This window comes from Cladophialophora yegresii (genome assembly GCF_000585515.1).
Source record: "Cladophialophora yegresii CBS 114405 chromosome Unknown aczIN-supercont1.3, whole genome shotgun sequence".
NCBI classification, from domain to species: Eukaryota; Fungi; Ascomycota; class Eurotiomycetes; order Chaetothyriales; family Herpotrichiellaceae; genus Cladophialophora; species Cladophialophora yegresii.
Genome location: NW_006913047.1, coordinates 3,495,039 through 3,517,068, shown reverse-complemented (window position 1 = coordinate 3,517,068; position 22,030 = coordinate 3,495,039). Strand labels below are relative to the sequence as shown.

General features: G+C 54.4%; 8 protein-coding genes across 8 annotated transcripts; 4 read left to right on the top strand and 4 right to left on the bottom strand.

Annotated features, from left to right (window-relative positions):
• Positions 1 to 1,179: 1,179 nt before the first annotated feature.
• A1O7_05011 (oxidoreductase) lies at positions 1,180 to 2,541 on the bottom strand (the record flags this gene model as incomplete). The annotated part of the gene is made up of 1 exon (XM_007759021.1): positions 1,180 to 2,541. The coding sequence occupies one exon, from the start codon at positions 2,539 to 2,541 to the stop codon at positions 1,180 to 1,182; it is 1,362 nt and encodes a 453-aa protein (XP_007757211.1).
• A 669-nt stretch (positions 2,542 to 3,210) lies between these two features.
• A1O7_05010 (uncharacterized protein) lies at positions 3,211 to 4,009 on the top strand (the record flags this gene model as incomplete). Its single annotated transcript, XM_007759020.1, has 2 exons — positions 3,211 to 3,584; positions 3,628 to 4,009. 2 exons carry the CDS (start codon positions 3,211 to 3,213, stop codon positions 4,007 to 4,009), a joined length of 756 nt encoding a protein of 251 aa, XP_007757210.1.
• A 1,388-nt stretch (positions 4,010 to 5,397) lies between these two features.
• On the top strand, positions 5,398 to 9,123 carry A1O7_05009 (uncharacterized protein; the record flags this gene model as incomplete). The annotated part of the gene is made up of 1 exon (XM_007759019.1): positions 5,398 to 9,123. The coding sequence occupies one exon, from the start codon at positions 5,398 to 5,400 to the stop codon at positions 9,121 to 9,123; it is 3,726 nt and encodes a 1,241-aa protein (XP_007757209.1).
• Positions 9,124 to 9,911: 788 nt separating this feature from the next.
• On the top strand, positions 9,912 to 10,912 carry A1O7_05008 (uncharacterized protein; the record flags this gene model as incomplete). Its single annotated transcript, XM_007759018.1, has 2 exons — positions 9,912 to 10,000; positions 10,108 to 10,912. The coding sequence occupies 2 exons, from the start codon at positions 9,912 to 9,914 to the stop codon at positions 10,910 to 10,912; spliced, it is 894 nt and encodes a 297-aa protein (XP_007757208.1).
• A 1,897-nt stretch (positions 10,913 to 12,809) lies between these two features.
• Positions 12,810 to 14,942, bottom strand: A1O7_05007 (uncharacterized protein; the record flags this gene model as incomplete). Its single annotated transcript, XM_007759017.1, has 1 exon — positions 12,810 to 14,942. One exon carries the CDS (start codon positions 14,940 to 14,942, stop codon positions 12,810 to 12,812), a length of 2,133 nt encoding a protein of 710 aa, XP_007757207.1.
• An 860-nt stretch (positions 14,943 to 15,802) lies between these two features.
• A1O7_05006 (2,2-dialkylglycine decarboxylase (pyruvate)) lies at positions 15,803 to 17,203 on the top strand (the record flags this gene model as incomplete). The annotated part of the gene is made up of 1 exon (XM_007759016.1): positions 15,803 to 17,203. One exon carries the CDS (start codon positions 15,803 to 15,805, stop codon positions 17,201 to 17,203), a length of 1,401 nt encoding a protein of 466 aa, XP_007757206.1.
• A 1,184-nt stretch (positions 17,204 to 18,387) lies between these two features.
• A1O7_05005 (beta-lactamase) lies at positions 18,388 to 19,689 on the bottom strand (the record flags this gene model as incomplete). Its single annotated transcript, XM_007759015.1, has 1 exon — positions 18,388 to 19,689. One exon carries the CDS (start codon positions 19,687 to 19,689, stop codon positions 18,388 to 18,390), a length of 1,302 nt encoding a protein of 433 aa, XP_007757205.1.
• Positions 19,690 to 21,104: 1,415 nt separating this feature from the next.
• On the bottom strand, positions 21,105 to 21,830 carry A1O7_05004 (uncharacterized protein; the record flags this gene model as incomplete). Its single annotated transcript, XM_007759014.1, has 1 exon — positions 21,105 to 21,830. The coding sequence occupies one exon, from the start codon at positions 21,828 to 21,830 to the stop codon at positions 21,105 to 21,107; it is 726 nt and encodes a 241-aa protein (XP_007757204.1).
• Positions 21,831 to 22,030: the final 200 nt, after the last annotated feature.

Genomic DNA, 22,030 nt, shown 5'->3' with positions numbered 1-22,030 from the left:
CACTCTGAGCTCGGCGACTCTGCGGCTATTGGACGACGATTGGGCTTGTCATATCCCTAACTCGGTTGGTGTTGTGTCGGTTCCTGCAGGAGCCATGCAGGAGCTTAGTCAGTTGGCGTTCTAAAGCTACCATGGTCGCTGACTTTCACTCTCCCACACCATGATTAGTATCGCGCAATTTGTCAAATGACGACGTGCTTTCCCTGAGTAAAGCTCACTGTAGCCGTGGTGGCTGTTGTTACTGCTCATCGGCAATGCCCGAGGGTGTCGTCGAGACCAGACCGAGGGTCGAAAGAGATAGCTTCCTGCAACTGAGCGGGCTTCGTTAAGCTAACGCATCTCATGTTTGGACAGCAACCGGGCTTGATGCGCGAGCTGTGCCTATCAGATTGGTGGCCGGTCATGCAACAGTCCAGAAGAGGTCTTCCGAGTCCTCAACCCGCCGTGTTGTCAGAGCCTCCAGCCTCACCCAATATTTAGCCAGTCGAGACAGGAAGTTCTTGAATTGGTTTTCTTTGGCGTTTCGATTGCGCTGCGAATCAGTCCTGTATGTGAACGAGCCAAGAGCTGAAACATTTGCGATTACGAAGCAGTATGCAAAAGTCCTTTACCACCTCCCTCCCTCCACTCAGCCCATAGCTTCTGCTGCTACCAGGCCGCACCTCGCCAACTTGGCAGGCCCGGCGTTGCATAGTCGCCGTCGCAACTCAGTCGTTCTTGGTTGATGCGTGGTGCGATCAATCCGAAACTCCGTCTTCACCTCAGCGCCACGCCTTTCAGTTCATATTCACCTTTCTCGGCCCCACAAAGGTGCGCCAGGTCCTAGATAATCGATGTATGGAATCCTTCTGCTCGGAGTCTCCGCGGGTGGGCAATGAACAAGCTATTACAGAATCTCTCATCATACAAGTGGCAGAATTACACTGCTCGTCTCACTTGCGGAGGGTTTGATCGGAGCATGGCCATCACCAAATGTGGGGCAGATGGGATCACAATAACTGCAGGGACGTCTTGGCTGCAAAAATAAAAGCCAGAGCAACTTTGAATTGTTCACTTAAGTCTCGTGAACGATGAGATTATCGGGTATTTGGTGGCCATCTACGACTTTCCATGCAAGGCGGGCACCTACCTCACCCGCGACGATCAGTCAACATATCTTCCAGCCAAGCATCTTGCCCATCATGCAGTGCCATATGTAGTCAACTGAGGGCTTCCTTCTGCGGGTGGGAAACTGAACTTGGTCTCAACGTATATCTTCTGCAAGCCCTTCTCACGAGCATCATAGCGCCGATAGACCTCCTCGAGTTCCTCTAGCTTGACGCGATGACTGACCATCTGATACACATCGAGCTTGCCTTCCTGGATCTTCTTGAGCAGATCTTCCCAGTACAGGTGTACAGGTGCCTGCCCGTTACCGATGAGTCGAATACCGCGCTCCATTAAAGAACCGATGTTGAAGTGGTTGGTATAACCCACGTAGACACCCGTGATGCCACAGCGGCCGAAGTTCTTGACACTCATGATCATCTCATTGACAATTTCGGACGTGTCTGTCTCGGCGCCGAGGAGGATCTCGAAGTAATGTGCCCATCCTTTCGCGTACTCGCCTGCGACACATTCGATCGCGACATCAGGACCTCCATGTTCCATCTCTTTCAGGACGGAAACGATGTTCTTGCCTCGAGGAAGATCCGTGAAGTTGACAGTCTCAATCTTGGGAAGCTTAGATTTCACGAAATCGAGTCGCCAGGAAGCGGCACCGCCATCGATAATGATAACTCGTCGGGCGCCTTGCATAAAGGACATCGCGGCGGCCATTTGACCGATGGGACCCGCACCCCAGATGGCAACGACGTCGCCTTCCTTAACTCCCGTATCCACGACAGCGTTCCAGGATGTGCTCAGTACGTCAGAGAGGTAAAGGCCCTTCTCGTCGGGGACGTCTTCTGGCAGCTTCAGCAGGTTAACGTCTCCGTAAGCAACACGGACGTATTCGGCCTGACCACCTGCATAGCCTCCAGTGAAATGCGAGTAGCCAAGCATGCCTGCCGTACGACCGCCATACATGATATTCTCAATCGTGTTGTCGTTGGTCTTCTCGCATTGACTGCTCAGTTTGCGCTGGCAGTACATGCAGGTACCGCAAGCGATTTGGAAACTGCACACCACTCGATCACCTGGCTTGACTTTGCTAATCTTGGAGCCGACACTGTCGACGACACCACAGAACTCATGGCCAAGGATGTCGCCCTTTTGTAGCTCGACGACAACACCATGGTACAGGTGGAGATCTGAGCCGCAAACTGTCGAGCCAGTGACCTTGACAATGACATCTGTGTCTTCGATCTTGGCAGGTTTGAATGTCTCGACCACTTTCACGCTGTTCTTGCCATTCCAGACCAACGCCTTCATCTTCTCGCCCGAAGGGTCGGCGTACTTTTCGGCATCTTTGGAGGGGTTGGTGAGGTTCTGCTCAGTGTTGGCATCACCTGTGTGGCCAATGAGCTTTTCGACGAATCCTGCTGCTTGCGAGAGAGCCATGATGACTGTGAAGTGGTATCTGCGGGAATTGAGTATGGTGAAGGGGTTTCGACTTGGACAACTCAAGTGTTGCTGGAGGAAGCACTTGTCTTTAACATCACTCCGCGCTTCCATCTGCCGGCACTTGTCGCGATGATGTTTTCATCATGACATCATGTTCTGTGTCGCGCAGGGAAATTCTGGCCGTTGACAGAGCCTCTCAAAGTCTATGAGGTAGTTGGTCCCGGACAAACCTCCCATTCGCTGAGATTGGCATGGCCTGATGCACGTGAATGTGCCCGTATTTGATAGATGTTGACTGCATGGTGGGGTTCCAGATTCAGTCGCGATCAAATACTTCGAGGACGTGTCTCAAACGAGGGAGATAAAATCCGCACTGGTGGGTCCCACCAAACATTCTTACATAACGACCTCATAGCCTTTAGAATGCCCACCACATAATGTCATTGTGCCTCGTCCTCTGCCTGTGCTTGTACTGTGATAATTGTATGAATGAAACGTGAGGATGTGCCGAGCGCCTATAACTGAAGCTGAGCAGGCCCCTTCACAGCCTATTTGGGCTCCTTGAACCAGGTAAGGAAGTACACACATAACTACCCCTCAAACGCTTTGGTCATCAAACTCTGCGCCCACGGAAACTGCACATTTATTTGAACTCACCAGCTCTTTATGCTCGGGAAATACCGGTGCCCCCAGAAACTTTATAACACTCTGCTTGGTGGCTCGCGATGGCGGCAAACCGGCGCCGAGTCTTCGTCGACTTCGATTCAACCCCTCGAACATGACCCTTTCGAAGTCGAATCCGACGGGTTTGAAGTAAGCGATGTATTCACAGAACCAGACGATCATGGCATGGTGCTGTATTACGACCACAAACGATTTGTCCTTCTCACAAGGACGCCAGGGAGCCGAGAAGACGGCGATATTGTGTCCCACTTCTTCCTGAGAGTCGAGAAGGCCGAGAAAGATCCTGATGAAATGGTGTTCGATCGATGCCTGGAGGATTTCTTAGAACTTGTCATCTCGATCTGCAAACATACTATGTATGTACACACTTGCCGCATCAGTCCCGCGGCCCAATGGCAGGCAAGCGTCGCTTGAGGACTTTCTGCACCCAACGACCTTCTACCTCCAATATCACATTGCGAACGGAAAGCTGGACACCGTCGAAATGGACGACGTTTCCAGGGCCGCCATCATGACCGACTGTGTACCCTCGGCGGTGGACTTCGAGCCCGAAACCGTCCCGATCCTCACTCCATCATTTGAAATAGAGTTTGTCAAAAATCTACACATGAGGAAAGTTGTCCAGGTCTCCAAGAATGGCGAGGTTTCCGTCTTCAAAGTAGCGACTGGCGATAAGAAAGACCAGCTCAAACGTGAAATACACATCCTCCTGCAAATATCCGAGACCTGGGAGTTAGATCACCCCTGTCGCCCCTGTGTCCCACGTTTTTTGGTCTCGTGATATCAGGAGGTCAGATTGTAGGATTGCTTGAAGAGTTTGTCGACGGCACGAATCTACTCGACGTGAACATTGGTCATGCTTCCCCCGCCCAACGCCAACATTGGAAGCGACAGATCGAGCAGTCTATCGCTCAGCTGCATCAAAGAGGCATTTTCTCGGGAGATGCGAAACCGGAAAATGTTATGATTGACAAAGCAGGCAACGCGTGGCTTCTCGATTTTTGGGGCAGCTCGACTTGTGGTTGGGTTGACAAGGACCTAGAGGAGACTATCAGGCGATCTGCAAGGCTTGCAACGGCTAGCAGAGTTCTTGGGCGCCCGAGATTGAGGAATCGGTGGGAATTTGCACGGAGCCGCACCGTCGGCCTTGAATTATGGACGTCTGGGCTCCAAAATTGATCTTCATTTGTAAGTTAGCGGCGGTCACTGCTCAGTGTCATGGCTGAGAGCTTCCACGCTCTCTAGCCTATCAATACTGTAACAATTCCCTCACTCTTAGGCGCAATTTTCATTGACAAATGTTCGAAGGACATGGAATATGGCGGTAATATTGTCCATCGCATCGACTACATCGTGACTCGCCGAATGGGGTGGAGTCTCAGCTTTGTCAATGAGAAAATGTGCGGTTGCAATGCCCGAACTCCTCATACATGCCAGAAGTTTGCAGCGCAGTTTGATGTTGCACTAGTTGCCGAAGAAGCTAACACGTGACTGCCCGTGAAGTGCTTGCAGACCCCGCCCGGCCTTTTTTGACTAAAGCACCAACTTGGGTGCACCGGCAGCCCCAGTGGTTGACCAGGAGCTCGTGGTTAGGGGCCCGACAGGTGGGTGACAGGCAAAGTACGGATTTCGGAAGCCGCCTTGGCTGAGATGCTGAGTGGTTTGGGCTGATGCAGGCAAGTTCACTTGCCGCAGGCATACGTAGCCATCAACATCAAACAATCAGATATCAACAACTAGAGGAGTGCCATCACTGTTCGTGTTATCACCTATTGTTGAATGTCATTCTTTTATCCTTGCCATCTACGCTACTCCCTCGATCGTTCAAAGTCCAATACGCCCCTCGACGCCGCAGTGGCTCGTTTCAGACGCGCAGCTGCACCCGACCCTCTTTTTTCGCCGCGTCCCCGCGCTGCTCGAGTGTCTCACCGTCTCACCCCTCAGGGCCCTACCAACCGACCGACCGACCGACCGACGGAGGCCGTCAAGTGATTTTGTATACGGTTATACATGTGCCGGGCTGGAAGGGCGGTCATATGTCGCCTTTCGTGCGAGCATAGACTCTGCTACACGCTTAGAATGTCACTTCTGCGGTGACAGGAGGTTATTTAACAACCACGCCCTCGAAGCCGCTCCGCAAACCCGCAGGGTGCAACACACTCATCGATAATGGCGCAGAACACGGAGGAACGGACAGATGCCGCTTCTATAAAACCTGTGTCGTCTCTAAGGTCTCACTTCGAGGGACTCAAGGTCAACCAGCCTCCACCAGGGAGCATACCGCCCTCTCCGCAGGCACTGAAACCCGTTGACAGGGCCAGTCCAGCTGCACCACAACGAGCCTCTTTTGATATACCAAGACCCATCTCGCCATGGTCTGGGGTAGCGGGGAGCATCAATAATGGAGGGCCACGAACTCCGATCAAAGGCTCCGAATCGCCTCCAAAGCCGGTGCATAGACGGCCCATGTCAATGCTATTGCAGTCCTCCCCACAACTCACGCCTTCGGTTAAGGTCGACTCACCCCGTTCGCCTCCCCGGACCTACTTCGACCGAAGTAGTTCAAGATCCCCAGAACGTGTCGACAACACCCCGTTTGGCAAGGTGCGCGAACTGATATCCCAACACTCGAGTCGGTCCTCAACACCAGCTCCGCGGGCTCCCAGTGGTGATAGATCGGACGCCACGAAAGCGCTGGGAGAGATGCAAGAAGGCACCGGAGTTCAAGATGAGAAACCCAAAGCACTGCCGCCACCAGTCAACCGCGCAGAGAAGCCTAAAATACCACTTAAGCCGAATACTATTGCTCTGCCTACCTCTAACATTCTCCAGCCTGAGGCCCGGAGACCTTCCTTCGAAGCGCGTATATCTCCCTTTAGCACACCTCCAAGCAGTGACGAAAGCTCTCCCTCCCGGAGCCCTGAGCCGATGTCTCTTCCACCACCAAACCGACCGTCACCGGCCGCCCATGCTACTCCAAATCCTCCTGAAGTTCTCTCTGGCCGGCCAAAAGATGCGCGACTACAGGGTTTCTCTCACATGCCAACGACACTTGGGAAAATGGATGCGAGAAGTGCTGGGTTCTCACAGCCCGAACCGCGACCACCCAGCCAAGGAGCAAGTCTACCTGCTAGGGCAAACACGGTTTCCGAAAAGCCTACCAAAGACCCTCGCGAATTAGGGTTTGTGAATGGAAAGCCAACGCAGCGGCATGTCTCTGAGACGATAAGACACACTCCTTCCCCTGCTCTGTTTGCTCCTTCACAGCCGTCGCGGACAACTCCTGCTCGCGATGCTCGTACGCTTGGATTCTCCGGTGCGCTTCCACCAAATGTCGAAAAGATTGTAGAAGAGCCACATCCGGGTCTTCCCCCAAGACGCGCTGTCGAGCCTCCGCCACGTCCCTCGAACGAGTCCAAGCACACTACCCGACCTGTACAGCCTCTACCAAGCCTCATCGCCAACTCAGATCGCTTCAAGAAACCCTCAACAATCCAGCCCGTCTCCCGCACGCCGAGTATGCCTGTAGACCAACATTTCCCACCGCCACCGAAGCGGACGAGTGTTGATCTCCCTCCCATTACGCACCGTTCTCAGACCTTTAGTGGCGATGTTGCTAGGCGACCTGGCCCACAGGCAACAACGGACGATTCCGACGAGACTGAGGAGACGTTGGAGGAACCGGCTACTTCCAGATCCGAGTATCCGGATGCAACCCATACCAACAGGCGGCCTCCGTACAGTAAAGCTAGTTTGTGGGAGATTGGCACAAAATCAGATTCCCGGCTTGCCGAGGTGTGTGGCCAGTACTTATGTACGGCCGGTTATGTCACGCGGGTCTTCGATATGGCCACGGGGGAGCAGATCATGAGCATCAACCATGGTGAGACGGTCAAGGTGTCCGGTATGGCATTCAAGCCGGCCGCCGAACTAGCACAGGAAGGCACCAGACTGTGGCTCGGCATGAACACTGGAGAACTGATGGAAGTTGATGTTGCGACCCACACGGTCACAACAACGAACTCATCACATAACCGCCGTGAGATTGTGCGGATACTTCGCAACAGGAGGGACCTGTGGACCATCGACGACGAAGGAAAACTGTTTGTCTGGAAAGCTGATGAGACTGGAGTGCCAAATCTCAAATATAGCCACATCTCCCACAAGCTCCCCAGGGGTCACACATTCTCTATGGCGGTCGATGGAAGACTGTGGTATGCCTCGGGCAAAGAGATCCGGGTATACAAACCGGGAAATGAAAGCACCTTTGCTGCTCTGACCGATGCACTATACCAGCCCGGCAATGGAGATGTCACCTGTGGAACTCACTCGAATGAAGGTGGTGGAAGGGCATATTTCGGACATATTGACGGCCGAGTGTCCATCTATTCAACCAAAGACTTCTCTGTGATTGCAAACGTCAAAGCCAGCGACTACAAAATCAACAACCTGGCATACGTTGGCGAGAAGTTATGGGCAGCTTTTAAGACAGGGATGGTCTATGTGTACGACACCCGCAGTTTACCCTGGAAAACACAGAAAGACTGGAAAGCGCATGACGGGCCGGTGACTCAGCTCCTGTTCGACCCAAGCAGTGTCTGGACACTTCAACAATTGCAAGTCGTGACAATAGGGCATGACAACTTCGTGAGGTTGTGGGACGCTGCGCTCGAGGACGACTGGATCGAAAGCGAGATGATGCAGCGCGATGTGGAATATTGCTCATTCCGAGAGTTGCGGGCCGCAGTCGTGACGTGGAACGCTGGAGCGTCTACACCCTACGACTTGAGGGAGGATTTCATTGCCGATGCGATCCATGCCAGCGATCCGCCGGAAATATTGGTATTCGGCTTCCAAGAAGTCGTTGACCTGGAGGACCGGACGGTGACGGCCAAGAGCATTTTCAGCTTTGGGAAGAAGAAAGACACGGTCAAGACGGAGCAACACCAGACTCGAGTCTATCGGGAATGGCGCGACTACCTCAGCAAAGTGATTAGCCGATCCACCAGTGCTCATCATGCCTATTCGGAACTGCATACCTCGAGCTTGATCGGACTATTCCAATGTGTCTTCATCAGACAAGAGGAGCAAGTCAATGTGCGAAATTTGCAGGCTGCCAGCGTCAAGCTTGGCTTGAAAGGTCATTATGGCAACAAAGGGGCGCTCGTCACGCGCTTCGTCCTCGACGACAGTTCAGTGTGCTTTGTCAATTGTCACCTTGCAGCTGGCCAGAGAAATACGTCACATCGAAACAACGACGTCGCAAGCATTCTCGAAGCTGAAGCCCTTGACGCAGAGCCTGATGCAGATGCCCGAAGTTCGCTTTATGTCGGAGGTGGTGACGGCACTCAGATTCTTGACCATGAGATCTGCATCCTCAACGGCGACCTGAACTACCGCATTGACGCTATTCCCCGGGACACCGTGATTGCGATGATCAAACGCAATGAATTAGCCAAACTGCTTGAGCGGGACCAGATCATGGTTTCTCGTCGTCGTGTCTCAGGATTTCGTCTGGCTCAGTTTGTGGAGCTACCCATCACGTTTGCGCCAACGTACAAGTACGATGTTGGAACGGACAGGTACGACACATCGGAGAAGAAGCGCGCGCCTGCGTGGTGCGATCGACTCCTCTATCGTGGACCTGGGCGTGTCATGCAACTCGAATATCGACGCCATGAGGTACGCACAAGCGATCATCGTCCCGTTAGCGGCATCTTCAAGCTGCGCATCAAGACCATTGATACGCGGAAGCGGGCCAAAGTCATGGAGGATTGTTACCAGAGATTTAAGGAGGTCCGCCGGCGGATGGCAGAAAAGGCGAGCGTAGATTACCTGGTTACCGCCCTGGGTGTTGGCGAGCAGGAAGCCAGAAAGCTGATAGTCGCCAGGTAAAGTCACGCAAAAGTGATGACCCGATTTTGATCCACACCTCTCCAGACTAAAGAGTGCTGTGCGGATGATGAAAGACATGAGATGACTGAGACCAACTTTACACAATTATATACCCTGAGCGCCGCTTGAATTGATCGTCCTCAAAGTGCCCTCACTTCTTTTTCACCAGGTACTCGGCTGTCATGTACCGTGTCCTAGTGCATGGTTTCGTTTACAACACAACAAGCCAGTATGTCCGGTACATTGCTGCAGTTTCCACATCATCTCAGCTCGCAGTGGTAATTTATCTCGTCGGCATAGACTGGCGATATTGGCCAGGGGAGAGGGCGGAGGCAGGACAGAATCGATCAAAGGTGGTTCGGCAATGAGTAGCTTGTCCTGACCGCCTGCCTACTGTGTAAGCTTACGGAGCCAAAGTGCCAAGACAGGAATGTTGTCACGAACCCAAGTTCGTCTGTGAACACCCAGTGAATGATTTGCTCCATTGGCGGCTGGTCGGTTCTGGAAGCGAGGCAGAGTGCGTACATATGATGCTGCGCCACGCTTGACGCGCCGGACTGAAGAAGGCTCCGGTGACGTTGACTGGCAGCTCGTTAGGCGTGGCTCTTAAGGATTGACCCCTCCATTAATGCGCCAACCAACCGGTTCCCCTCGTCACTGTGCCGCGATCTGAGCATTTGCCTCACCAGGCTTGCCTGCGCTTCCCTATATCACCAACTCTTTGATCTCCATCTCATCTCTATTTTTGCTTTGTCGTGCCCTATTTATCCGAAACTCACCTGCAGTCGATGGCAAGTTACGCGCCTCCTACCGGCCCACCGCCGCCACAGGTGCCGAGCGGCTGGAAAGCTGTATTCAACGACCAGTACAAAGAATGGTATGTGACGGAAGCCTCATGGTTACCAATCCACCTTCGGCCGCGATCCTGTCTTGTCGCTCTCATCGCGATTCAACCTGGCTAACAACACACACTGTGCGCTCCAGGTTCTACGTCAACCTCCACACGAAACAGTCGACATGGGAGAAGCCCACCGCCCCTGCTCCTGGCGGCGACGACGAGGCCCCTCCCGGCGCGCCACCGGGGTATTCGGCCGGCGGCAATGCGCCAGCCGCCTCTGACACCAAGCGGCCACTAGAGTCCAACAATCCCTACAACACGAGCCAGAATGCCGGCTCTTCTCAAGAGTCGGATGAGGCGATGGCTCGGCGCTTGCAGGCGGAAGAGAGCAGTCGCGGCCATGCCGATTCATACTACGGTGCCGGTGGAGGCAGTAGTGGCGGACCTCAGCCACAGGGCATTCAAGGCGGATACCCTGGCGCGCCCACCTCACCGTCGAGTCAACTTCCGCCGCGACCCGACAGCAGTCACGGCAAGTCGAAAGGATTTCTGGGCAAATTGCTGGGCAAGGCGTCGAGTCACGGTGGAAGTAGTTCGAGTCCGTACCCCCAGCAAGCACGGCCTGGTAGTGGATTCCCGGTCCATGGGGGTGGATACCAGCAGGGTCCACCAGGAGGTGGCTATGGCGGCTATGGCGGACCGCCGCAGGGCTACGGTGGTGGGTATGGACCTGGACCCGGCTATGGCCCTGGCCCAGGCTATGGAGGCCCTCCTTATGGCGGTGGCTATGGCGGCGGGTATGGCGGTTACGGCGGAGGATATGGACAACCACCGAGAAGGGGTGGTGGTGGCATGGGCGCTGGAGGGGCCGCGGCACTTGGGTTGGGCGGTGGTTTGCTCGGTGGTGCGCTGCTGGCCGACGCGATGAATGACGGCGAACAGGATGCTTAGTGAGTCTCCCCAATGCATGCCGGGCTAACCGGAATATCCGGGCATCGTGTCTATTCGAGATGATGACGTTGATGCTAACTGCGACACAGCCAGGAAGGTTACGAAGACGGTGGTGGCGGTGATTTCGGTGGGGATGACGGCGGTGGTGAGTAAACGAGGTGGTGCACCAGAGCACATGAGCAATGGAGAATGGGCTTCGAAATTGGGCAGATGATACCGGGCTATGCCCAGCATTCTGAGCAGCAATGAGTCCTGTGTTGGCGAGACTGGAGGAGTTCAGCCCATTCGGGTCCAGCGATGTTGTTCCCGGACTCTACCAGAGGACCTGGAACGGGACGGAGCAGATTGCCCGGAGCCGTGTGCCCGGAGAGACTACTGTAATTAGTAGAGAGTATCCTGAGTGCTCTATCGTGAGCTGAAACAAATGCGACAACTTCAAACTCGAACAGTTCACCTCTTATTCTACGCCAGAAAGAAGAACGCCAGAGATTGTGAGGTTTAAGGGGGTGTTTTCGTTCATCTACAGAGTTGAAAACGTACCTGATACTGTCGGGAGGCGAAATACAGTACATAGATCCTTCACTCTACTACGCGCCATCATCGTTCATGAAGGGGCGAAATGCAAGATGACCGAGACGCAAGATGCAAGAAAGACCTCGCAGGGACGTGTGTGAGGGCTTTCGAAAACAAGGGATCCATTTTCCAATATCCACTGACCTGGCCTGGTCTGGCCTGCCCGTGCCTGCCCTTTCCTGCTCTAGCATGCCATGCCCTGAGCGACCTTTCTGTTTTTTTTTCCCAACAAAATCCAGCGTCGCCCCAGGTAGGTAGGTACCTAGGTAGGTGCCAAGGTACAGTACGCATCAACAGGAAATGATGGCATAGGAGATGATATGTAGGCGGGCCCATTCGTTATAGTCTGACGGCTCGATGCCGGTCCAAAGGTACTGTCAGGCCGAGTTCCAGAACAGCCTTCATCCTCCTTCCTTCCTTCCGGTTCACTTGGCTTTGTTGACCATTTCCGCAAGGGGTGGATAGAATAGACTAGCCTATAGAAAGAGGTATATGCGTTTCGGCAGGCGGACCCAGAGTACCCTAGAGTCTGTGACGCTGGGGCATACATATCAGAGCAGACCATACCAGATCATGGCTAGACTTGATCAGACTTGATCGTGGCAGTAGCATTGGTGTGAATATATGCTGGCCTTGGCATTAGTATCGGTATAGATTTTTGCGCCTTCGCGTCGCGTGCCCAACATTGGGCCGCAGAAGTGATATGGCGTGGTAGAGGGAGAGCAGAACAGAGTAGAGAGAGAGTCGCTTGAGAGCCAGCCGCGAGATATCCCCTTGCGTACAAGATGGTAGAGCGAGGTAGGTTGGTGTTCAGCAGCTATCTATTACGAGTAGTCTTTTGAAATGATGGTCTCGCCGTCTGATCTCGGGCGCGCCGCGCCACTTAAGAGCTGGGAACACGTTGTGCGGTACCTTGTTTTCATGGAGGCGGAGGCGGCCGTGGAAATTCTGTTCCATGGAAGTGTGCAATGTGTATCGCCCGTACTGAAGCATTGGGCGACTTTGATGGCCGGCGTTGTGGCGCAATCCATCCATGTGAATTGAAGATATCTGATCAAGTATGGACTTGATATTGTGATCCGCCCTGGCTATGTTTGTGTGGTGGTCGACATTGCCGTCAGATCTGTCCAATACCTCTGGCCCTGGGGTGGCAACATCGCTCCACGTCTCTGTCTGGATAGTCACGAGACGTATGTACTCTGCTTGGAGCGGTTGCGCCTAGGCCGACCGACCATACGGAACAAGGAAACATGCGTGTCTGCGAAGACACAGTCGGCCAAATCTAATATCCAGATGCTACCCTTAAAATCTTCGTACTTGTACATCATACCGTATACTCGGTCCGGATCGAGCCCCCAAACAAGGCTGTGTCCGAGAAATCGGAAAATATCTCAGGAAACAACTCCTCGATACTGCCCTGCTGTGTGAAGAATGGCTCCTCTGGTAATGGGTCACCGAGGTGATGATCCTCGCGTCCATACCCACGGGTATCCATGTGGTCGTGATGCATAGTGATAGTGGCCACATCGAGTGTCCTGGCCATGGGCGTCTTGGGCAGGGAATCCTCGATGCGTTTCAGCACGGTTTCGCTCTGTGAGAGGGCGGTCTCGGCGAGATCCCATTGATGGTCCTCGTGGTGTCTACGCAGGCAGTCGACCAGCGTGCGGGCGCTGGACATGCATTGAGTGCGCACGTTGGAGTAGCTCGCTTGCAGGGCGCAGCGGAGGAGGAGCGTCACGGCCGAGGTGAAATGATGGGCGTTGTAAGGCAACCAGAACCCTGCTAGGTCTTGCTTGTGCAAGGACGTGGCAAATCGAACGATATCCTCGGCGGCGGCTTGACAGCCCAGAAGCCAGGATGAGGCCGGGTCGCTTTCTCGCTGGCTGATTTCATGCCAAGCTATGCGGCGGAGGAGCATGCGTACCGAGAGGTATGATAGTTGTAGGTTCACTAGGCCCGGTACCGGTGGTCTGTTGTGAAAGTCATTCAGATTAAGCCAGCTCGGGCGGCTCTCCATCCACCGGTTGAGTTCGATTTCCGATCTCGACGTCTGCTCGGCGGCGATGCTGTCATTGCCGGACCGGATGTGGTAGATCAGTGGCAGGACATCTCCAACAATTTCTGTCAGCCGGCAGAGGTGGATATAGACGTCTGCTGCTCGTGCATGCTTGACTGACCCGCCTCGGCCCTGAGTGAGCAACTCCACAGTCGGGAGCGGGACGTCATAGTGTCCTTTGGAGATGTAGGGCGGCGTTCCCTGCGCAAAGTTGAACCACCGATCCTGGATCACAACTGCCCACCAGGCTCTCCATCGCAGCCTCTTCTCCATATCACTAATCTTCCACTCACTGCAGTCGTGATTGAGACCAATTGCATGAGACAATGCGACCGCTCTTGCAACTTCAGCAACGTTCTTCACCAGGCACCGAGACGGTCTTCCGGAGATGTCAATGCATATGGAGACAATGGTTGCTAGGTCGCCTTTTTGCATATCCGTGATATTCGCGGCGACGGCTGTTTGCCATGCGAAGTCCTGATCTGGTCGCGCATACCCATTCAGTGCTGGAGAGGCGTCCCAGTAAAATAGAGCATACGCGACCAAGTTGACCAAGAAGGTTTGAGGCATTTGATTTCGATCCTTGCACCTCGACATGATACACTCCTCCTCTGTGACGGGATAACAAGGGTGGAAATGCTCGTAATAGTTCGCCAACAGCTTGTCGATAAACGGCTCAACTTGATCCAGTAACTCGCCAGGCATATTCCTAGCACAATGGCAATCCGTCGGGCTCGGCCGGCGGGGCGGGATAGGAACATGATAGATGGGCTTCTGAGAATCGCGCCTCCCGATATTAGGTTGGATAGGAACATGTCCTGATGTCCCGTCAGCTTGGGGCAAGTACTGATCAAGAATCTGAGTGTCGCGTGCGATGACGGGTCCAACGATGTGCGAGAAGCCCTCAAGGGACCTCTCGTCGGTGATCAGAGATCGATGGACAAACCCAATTTTGGGCGTCACACGGTCGTCCTTCTTTGCCGTTGCGGACGAGCAAGGCACGCCGTGCATGCGGCACAGTAAACATGCTTGACCGGGAATTTCGATGGTACATCGTGATCGACGTTTATGGCAGCGTGCACAGGCGGGATACTTGTGGGAGCGGTAAGGGCGGGCGGTTTTCATGATGGAGGGGTAGCCGTCCTGGCGAACAATCTCTACCTGCACATATGGCGTTGACGGCTCCGCAACAGCGGCACCCGTAGCTGGCGATGGTGACGTCGTGGAGTCCGTGGGTGTCCAAGGTGTAGTGTCGATGACAGTGGCAGTCGGCGGCCTTGATGGAGGGAAGCCCAGAGCTGGAGAAGGGCGACCAGCAGAGTCCCAGGCAACGAGGCCATCATCACGTGGTTCTGGTCTGCCACGCTTGTTGCTGAGGGAGCTAAGCCGGATGTGGCCCATGGTGCCGACGCGAGATGCCGCTGGAGCCTGCGCCCAATCTGCTCACTCTTCACCCAAGACACGGTCACTCCAACGTCAAAGCTACCCCTTTTTCGCCGGCATTGATCGAGGACTTTGCTGTGGATGACGGTAAAGGCGAGCGGGTTGCCGACGAACTGCTCTCTGTTTGCGAAGGTCTGTGGCCCCGAATGCCAGACGGTGCCACTTATGCTTGCAGCAGCTCATCTATCTTTCAGACAAACAGCACCTGCACTTTCCGCAGCGGAATCCTCTTATGTATGCCAAGGGCGAACACCGGGCTACGCAGAACACGAGGTACATGAAGTCGCAATCGATACTTTTCCGTCGGGCGGAATCAGCGAAAATGCAGCGGTGCTTGAGTGAGCATCCCGAGGCCAGCCCTTGATCACCGCACTCACCTTACCATGCACATTGCCACCTGATTTGAACTCCCCGCTATCCTCGTCCTCTCGCCCCCGTCTCAGCATGCCGCTACGACAACAAAGCACCGCGGTGGGGTTGAAGCGTGGCCTCTTCTCAAGCAAACCTCGTTACAAGAACTTCAAATTCCGTAATTACCGTCACTCCAACTCCGGACCTAGAGAGGGGCAATGTTTTCACCAGTCGTCAGTGAGACCTTGCCACATCAGGTAAGCCTACATCGCCAAGGCTCCAGTCAAGCCCGTCACTTACCGTCGGCGAACTCCATAATCGCTTGTATATCACTGCTCGCCATTGAACAGTCACGCTGCCGAGGAATGACCACTCTACAGAATTCCCCCATCTGCAATCTTTGTCAGTACGTGTGGCAGTCCAAGAATCAGCCTGGCTACCACAAACTATTCTAGGTAAAGGAAGCCATGGCTCCATTGATCGAAGACAGTTTCCCCTCCATCATTCCCAGCGCCAAATCAAGCAACCTCGACAGACCCACACTGTACAGCGACATCAACGACGACGAGCTCACCGAAACAGCAAGATCCTGCCTTGCAAATTATGGCACAAAGTTCGAAAAGGACATTATCGTCGGCAGCAAAGGCCTCTACGTGTACACTGCCTCTGGTCACAAATGCCTCGACTGGACCTCTGGACAGATGTCCTGCTTGATAGGCCACGGCCATCCTGAGATCGTATCAACAATCGACGAACATGCCGCAAACCTGGACCACCTGTTCTCCGGGATGCTGTCCCCACCAGTCATCAATCTAGCAAAGCGCCTCACAACGCTCTTGCCAACGGGGCTAGACAAGGCATTCTTCCTCAGCACGGGCGGCGAATCGAACGAGGCCGCCATCAAAATGGCAAAGGTATACACTGGCAAGTTTGAGATTGTGGGTTTGGGCGCCAGTTGGCACGGCGTCACCGCCCAAGCTTTGGGAACACAATACCACTTTGGCCGCAGGGGACAAGGACCCCTGATGCCAGGAATGCATATGCTCCCGCCACCCAATGCTTATCGATCCATCTTCCGCAACCCGGACGGCAGCTACGATTGGGAGACGGAACTCAACTATGGTTGGGAGCTGATCGATCGCGCGTCATGCGGCTCACTAGCGGCTTGCATAGTCGAGTGCATCCAGTCCAGTGCAGGAATGCACGTCCTCCCGCGGGGGTACCTCAAAGCCCTCAAGAAGCATTGTGAGCGCCGCGGCATGTTACTCATCGTGGACGAAGCGCAGACCGGCGTCGGCCGATGCGGCGACCTCTTCGCAATCAACCACGAAGACGTCGTCCCCGACATCTTGACGCTGAGCAAGACTTTGGGCAACGGTCTGCCCCTTAGTGCCGTGGTGATGAGTACCCAGATCGAACGGGTTTGTGCCGAGAGAGACTTTTGCTTCTACACGACACATGTCAATGATCCCTTGCCTGCAGCCGTGGGTGACAAAGTTCTAGAAATCGTCGTGCGGGACGATCTGGTCCAGCACTCGCGTGAGATGGGTCTCCACTTGCAGGCCGGGCTTCTGAGGCTGAAATCTCGCTATGCATGCATCGGCGACGTGCGTGGCCGCGGGTTGATGGCTGGGGTGGAAATCGTGGGTGGTCGTGAGAAGAAGAGCCCAGCGACCGAGCTAGCCAGGAACATCGCCAGCAAGATGTACGATCTGGGTCTGTGGGCCAACCTGAGCAGCCACTCCAGTTTCGGTGGTGTGTTCAGGATTGCGCCGCCGATTGTCATTACGAGGGAGCAACTCGATCAAGGCCTGGAGATCATGGAGCAGGCTTTCCAGACCACCAAGGGAAGTATGCCATTGTATTGAGACTGAGATAGCCGACCGTGTCGAATGGTCTGCAGTCCTCGGCCGATGCATCAGTTGAAGTCTATGTGCATTTACAACCAGTACGTTTTGATGACGAGAGACTAGCGGGACGACGTATCCTAAATCGTGATGTTGAAACCCTACATCAATGAAGCTGGACTGAGGAAGTGGTTGTCAAAGTGATTGTACCCGCGTACGGTTCCTGTCCCAGCACGGACCCATTGCCGCTTACCGTCCCGTGCGTATGCTTCGCAACGGTTATCCCTTTCCATTCTACCCTCTTCAGCGCTGGCAAGCTCAGGCCATGTTGCCTCTGGTTGTAGCCGTAGCTATAGCTGTAGGCTTGTCATCGACGTTGAACCCGACACACCTCATCCAACACGTACCCACGTAGCTTCATGTACCTCTTAGGCTGCCTCGGCTCCGTACCCGGTCCGGATCCTGATTAAGAAGATCAGGGCTGCCAATGTGCAAGGTCAATCATCAGTACCATCTTGTGAATTACTGCTCAGTCTCGGTTCCTCTCTCACCGAGAACGCGACCAATTTGCGGGTGCGGGTGCGGGTGCGCGGCCGCGTCCGTGTCCGCATGCGCGCATTTTGGATTGTCGGCCTGATCCTTATCTCACCCTCTCCTAATTATGGGCAGGGTTACTATAAGATGGATGGCCTGAAGAACTACCTCCTACCTGTATGCTCTACATTTCCTATCACACAGGATGCTGCCTACCTTGGTTGGGTTCCGATCTGTTTAGCGTAGAGGGCACATGTAAGAATGTAAGAAGCACGGATACCAGCTGAACTAAGGTTTGGTCTGGTTTGTAGGAGCGGGTTGGAATCGCGGTCAGCAATACTAGTAACTAAGGCTCAGCTCGAGATCCAGCAGAGCCGACGGCGCGGTCCAGGAAACCAATAATACGAGATAGCCGTCGAGGTGATCGGCGTCATCTTGCATTGTAAACCTCCCAGGAAACCCACTTGTATCTCATCTGGCATCGCTAACCGAACGAAAGGCAGTCGTGACATTGTCAGAGACACGGGGAAATCTGTACAGCGGCCCCACGTTGCCCATGTTTCCCAAGTTCGGCGGGCGCCCCAACTCCCGCTCCCCTCATTGCTAACGTACGAATCCGCTAATGTAACCACAACCCATACTGTACGAGGGTGTGCTCTCTCTAGACACGGCTAACTCGCAGCGGCCGCTACCTCCGCCTTCTTTTTGGGCATGTAACTCCTCTTCTCGTCCTCGACGCCGCCCTCGCCGGCAACGTTGTGCCCATAGGCGACTCGCTCCATCTCGTCAAACAACCTCATCACCGTCGGGTTCACAAAGGGCAAGAGAGACGTGCCAATCATGCCAGCGATGCCCGTCGCCGGGTCGACCCAGTAGAACAGGTTGCCCAGGCCGGCCCACGCACCGCTGCCGGCCTTTCGCCCGTACGGCAGGTCCTCATGGTTGAGCATGAACCCGGCGGACCAGCCTTTCTTCTCCACGGGCATGGACGGGAAAAACGTCCCCTCAAGCGTCGCTATGGGGATAGTCGACCCGATTTCGCCTAGCGCGGAACGATCGACTTCAGGCCCGAGCAGGTCTTTGTAGACATAGTCCTTGACGGTGTCGGGCTTGAGGATTTGGTTCCCCGTTGTGGGTGACGCACCGTTGTTGAGCAGCGCGACTAGTAACTTCGCGTAGTCGTTCATTGTGCTGTACAGGAATCCACCGCCGCCCCAGAGTCGAGGGGATTCGTTCAGAAAGAAATCCTTGTTGCCGACAAGGCCCTGGGCCTCCATGTCGAAGTGGACGACGGCCGTGTTTTTCTTGCCCGGTGGGAGCTTCCCACCCGTTTCATTCATGCCGAGTGGTTTGCAGATATGGTTTCCCAGGTAGTCCGGGAGTGACTCGCCGGAGACAGCCTCAATGATCCATCCGAGCCAGTCAATGCCGATGCCGTAGATATATTTGGACCCGGGGTCGGATACAAAGGGCGTGTCAAAGTCCTCCCAGTCCCCTACGCTGTGGTAGCCCATGGGTGGACGGCCTGTGTGTACGCGCCATGCCAGAGTGAGGGGCTCGAAAAAGTCGTACGCCTGGCCTAGCGTGTGAGTGATGAGGTGTAGGACCGTGGGCTTTGTCTTTGGAGGCCGCAGGACGGGGTCCAGCTTGCCGTCCGGTCCTGGCTTGATGGATTCGAGAACCTGCATCTTCGATATCCGGGGCACGTATTTCTCCACAGGGTCGTCCAGGGCGACCTTGCCTTGTTCCACCAGTTGGAGGACGGCAAGCGCCGTGATGAGTTTGGTGCATGAGAATATTGGCAGTGTTGTGTCGAGGTCAAATTGGGCGGCGTCGGGATCTTGGAGATGAGTTGTGCCGAATGCTCCCTTGGACAGGAAGTTGCCCTTCTTGTCGACGATGAAATACCCAACCCCAGCCAATTTCTTCTCCTTCACGGCCGCTTCGAAGAGGGGTCTCAGTTGGGCGTCCATGGCTGAAGTCTTACTCCTACTGCTACCACCGGCTCAAGGAATGAGGAGGAAGAGCGAAACTTTAAAGTACTCACCGGTGGGGTATTAGTATTTAGTGTTCGAGCTCAGCTCTTCGAGAGAACAAGGAGGGGATACCCCCGAGGATTGAGGAGAGCCGAGGGGTAGTACAGGCGATAGGTGAAGCTAAACGGCAGACGGGATGCATCACCTGCTACGTATACGGGCTTTTCATCATCTTGCTGGGAGATGCAGTGCAGGTACATGTCTAGATGCGGCAGTTGTACTCCGTACAGTGTTGGACTAACAGTGGTCAGTTGCAGTCGGTAATCTGTAATTATAGATGTGGACCCGCCCTCGCCGCCTATGTAACTGGTGCCGTGGGACGCCTGACAAGGTGTTCGCCAAGCGTAGTGCACGTGACATACCACGTACGACTCCGTGTACTCACAGAGTAACACCCCATACGGGGTATAGATTGGGAATACCCGCAGCCAGGAATGCTTGCTCTGTTGTTTCACATGGTCTAATACATGACTCATAGTCAGTACACCGCACCGCTTGGGTACCCACTTCATGTAAGAGGTATACTGTGGTGAGCAAGCTGCATTGATGCAGTGGTGCCAAGATCCGCCGTCAGCATTCCTGCTGCTAGCGGGTTACACGCCGCATGTTGTTGTACTTTGTGCGGTTTGAAGCGGTCACATTTGAACGTGAATATCTGAACTGCCTGGCGTCTTTTGGAGTGGTTTCCAACGCCTCTCATATGCCTCCCCAAATACATGATTGTGATGCACAAGACCATCACCCAAGTGCTGTTCCGACGGCGTTCCGAATGTCATTGTCCCGAGGCTGGAGCTGCATGTCGTCTCCACCAAGTCTGGCCTTTCGAAATGGCTGTTGCCACGCTGGTAAGCGTTGTATTGCCGCCATACAGACTATCATTTTTTGGTGCCTGGCTCAACACACCCTAGATAGATGTTGTCCTACAACCATTGGAACCGGCGGCTTTAGGTACATACAGGAGGTACACAAGCTTGGAGCAAGGTAACTCTGACGTGGCATGGAGGTGGCTGACACCGAGAACCATATTGGCGCACATAGGCAGTATGTCTAGGGCGGCTGGCCTGATTCAATGGATTCGCGTAAGCCCAGTAATCCCATCTCACGAGCGTCCGTGCTGCAATATTCGAACCTGGCGTCCTCGTAGTCTTTCGACGGCATCTCTCGTGGAGTGTCCGGATCCATGGCCTTGTGCGGTCTCCAAAGCAGGGGCTGAACTGCAGTACCCTTTCTGGTCGAAGGTCTGCCTCGGCATCATCGCAAGGCTAGCTCACAAAAGCTGGTCCGGTCCTCCCAGACTGAACTCCAAGAGCTGATTTCGCCCCAATGGCGGCAGTGAGATGTCAAACCGCTCATCACCGTTTCCTTTCGCGAATGCTGTCGGAGCCGCGGTCGTTACCAGTGCTTTTACTGCTGCCAGCCAGATAACCAGCAAGATCAAAGCTCTCGGCCCCAGAACCTGCACCTCCGCCCTGCATCGCCCGAGAGAGACCGCCCATGGGACCCTTTTTCTGCATCTCTTCATATTCGGCCTTCATTTCAGGATCCATGTTCTCCATGAGCTTGGGCATGCCAAAAGTGAAGGCCAGAGCCACGACAGCCATGAGTATCATTGGATTCTTGAGGAGACTCATGGGGTTGAAACCCTGTCGCTGCTCGTAGAAGTTCTTCTTCGACAGGACCTTGGCAGCCAAATCTAGCCGCTCCGTCGGTGCAGCGACGAGAGCCACGCCTCTATCTTCCCATCTTGTCCCACGGTATGTCTCCCAGGCTCCTGTAACGACGGTCGAGGAGTTTGAGGACGCGGAGATGTCGATGCGGTAAGGTGCAAAAACATACTCGTCGCTGTAGATGTCCAGTAGATGCGAACCAGTTGTTGGAATGTCTGAGAAGTCGAAGTAGTTGCCTTTCCTCAACGCAGCGCGGATTGGCCGTCCTGAGCCAGAAGTGAGGATGGCATGAGTTGACGCCGGTAACGTATTCGGGTTAGGGAGCACATGCGAGGCCGGAATTGAGACTCGAAGAGAAGCAGCGGCTACAGCACTGACCATGTAGCACAAGGTAAGTAGAAGGACAGACATGGTGCCTTGTCTTCACGGCAAGATCAACGTCTTTTCTATGACGGGTTCATGGCGAGTAGAAAGAGATGAGCGCAGGTGTTGGGGCTCAAAAGGGTGGCAGGTTAGCCGAGACGACCTCATCGTCTGGTGCTCCGGGCAGGTCTATGATGCCCCGTCTTAATGAAGAACTGTGTTTCTAAGCTTGTTGCCATCTCAGAGTC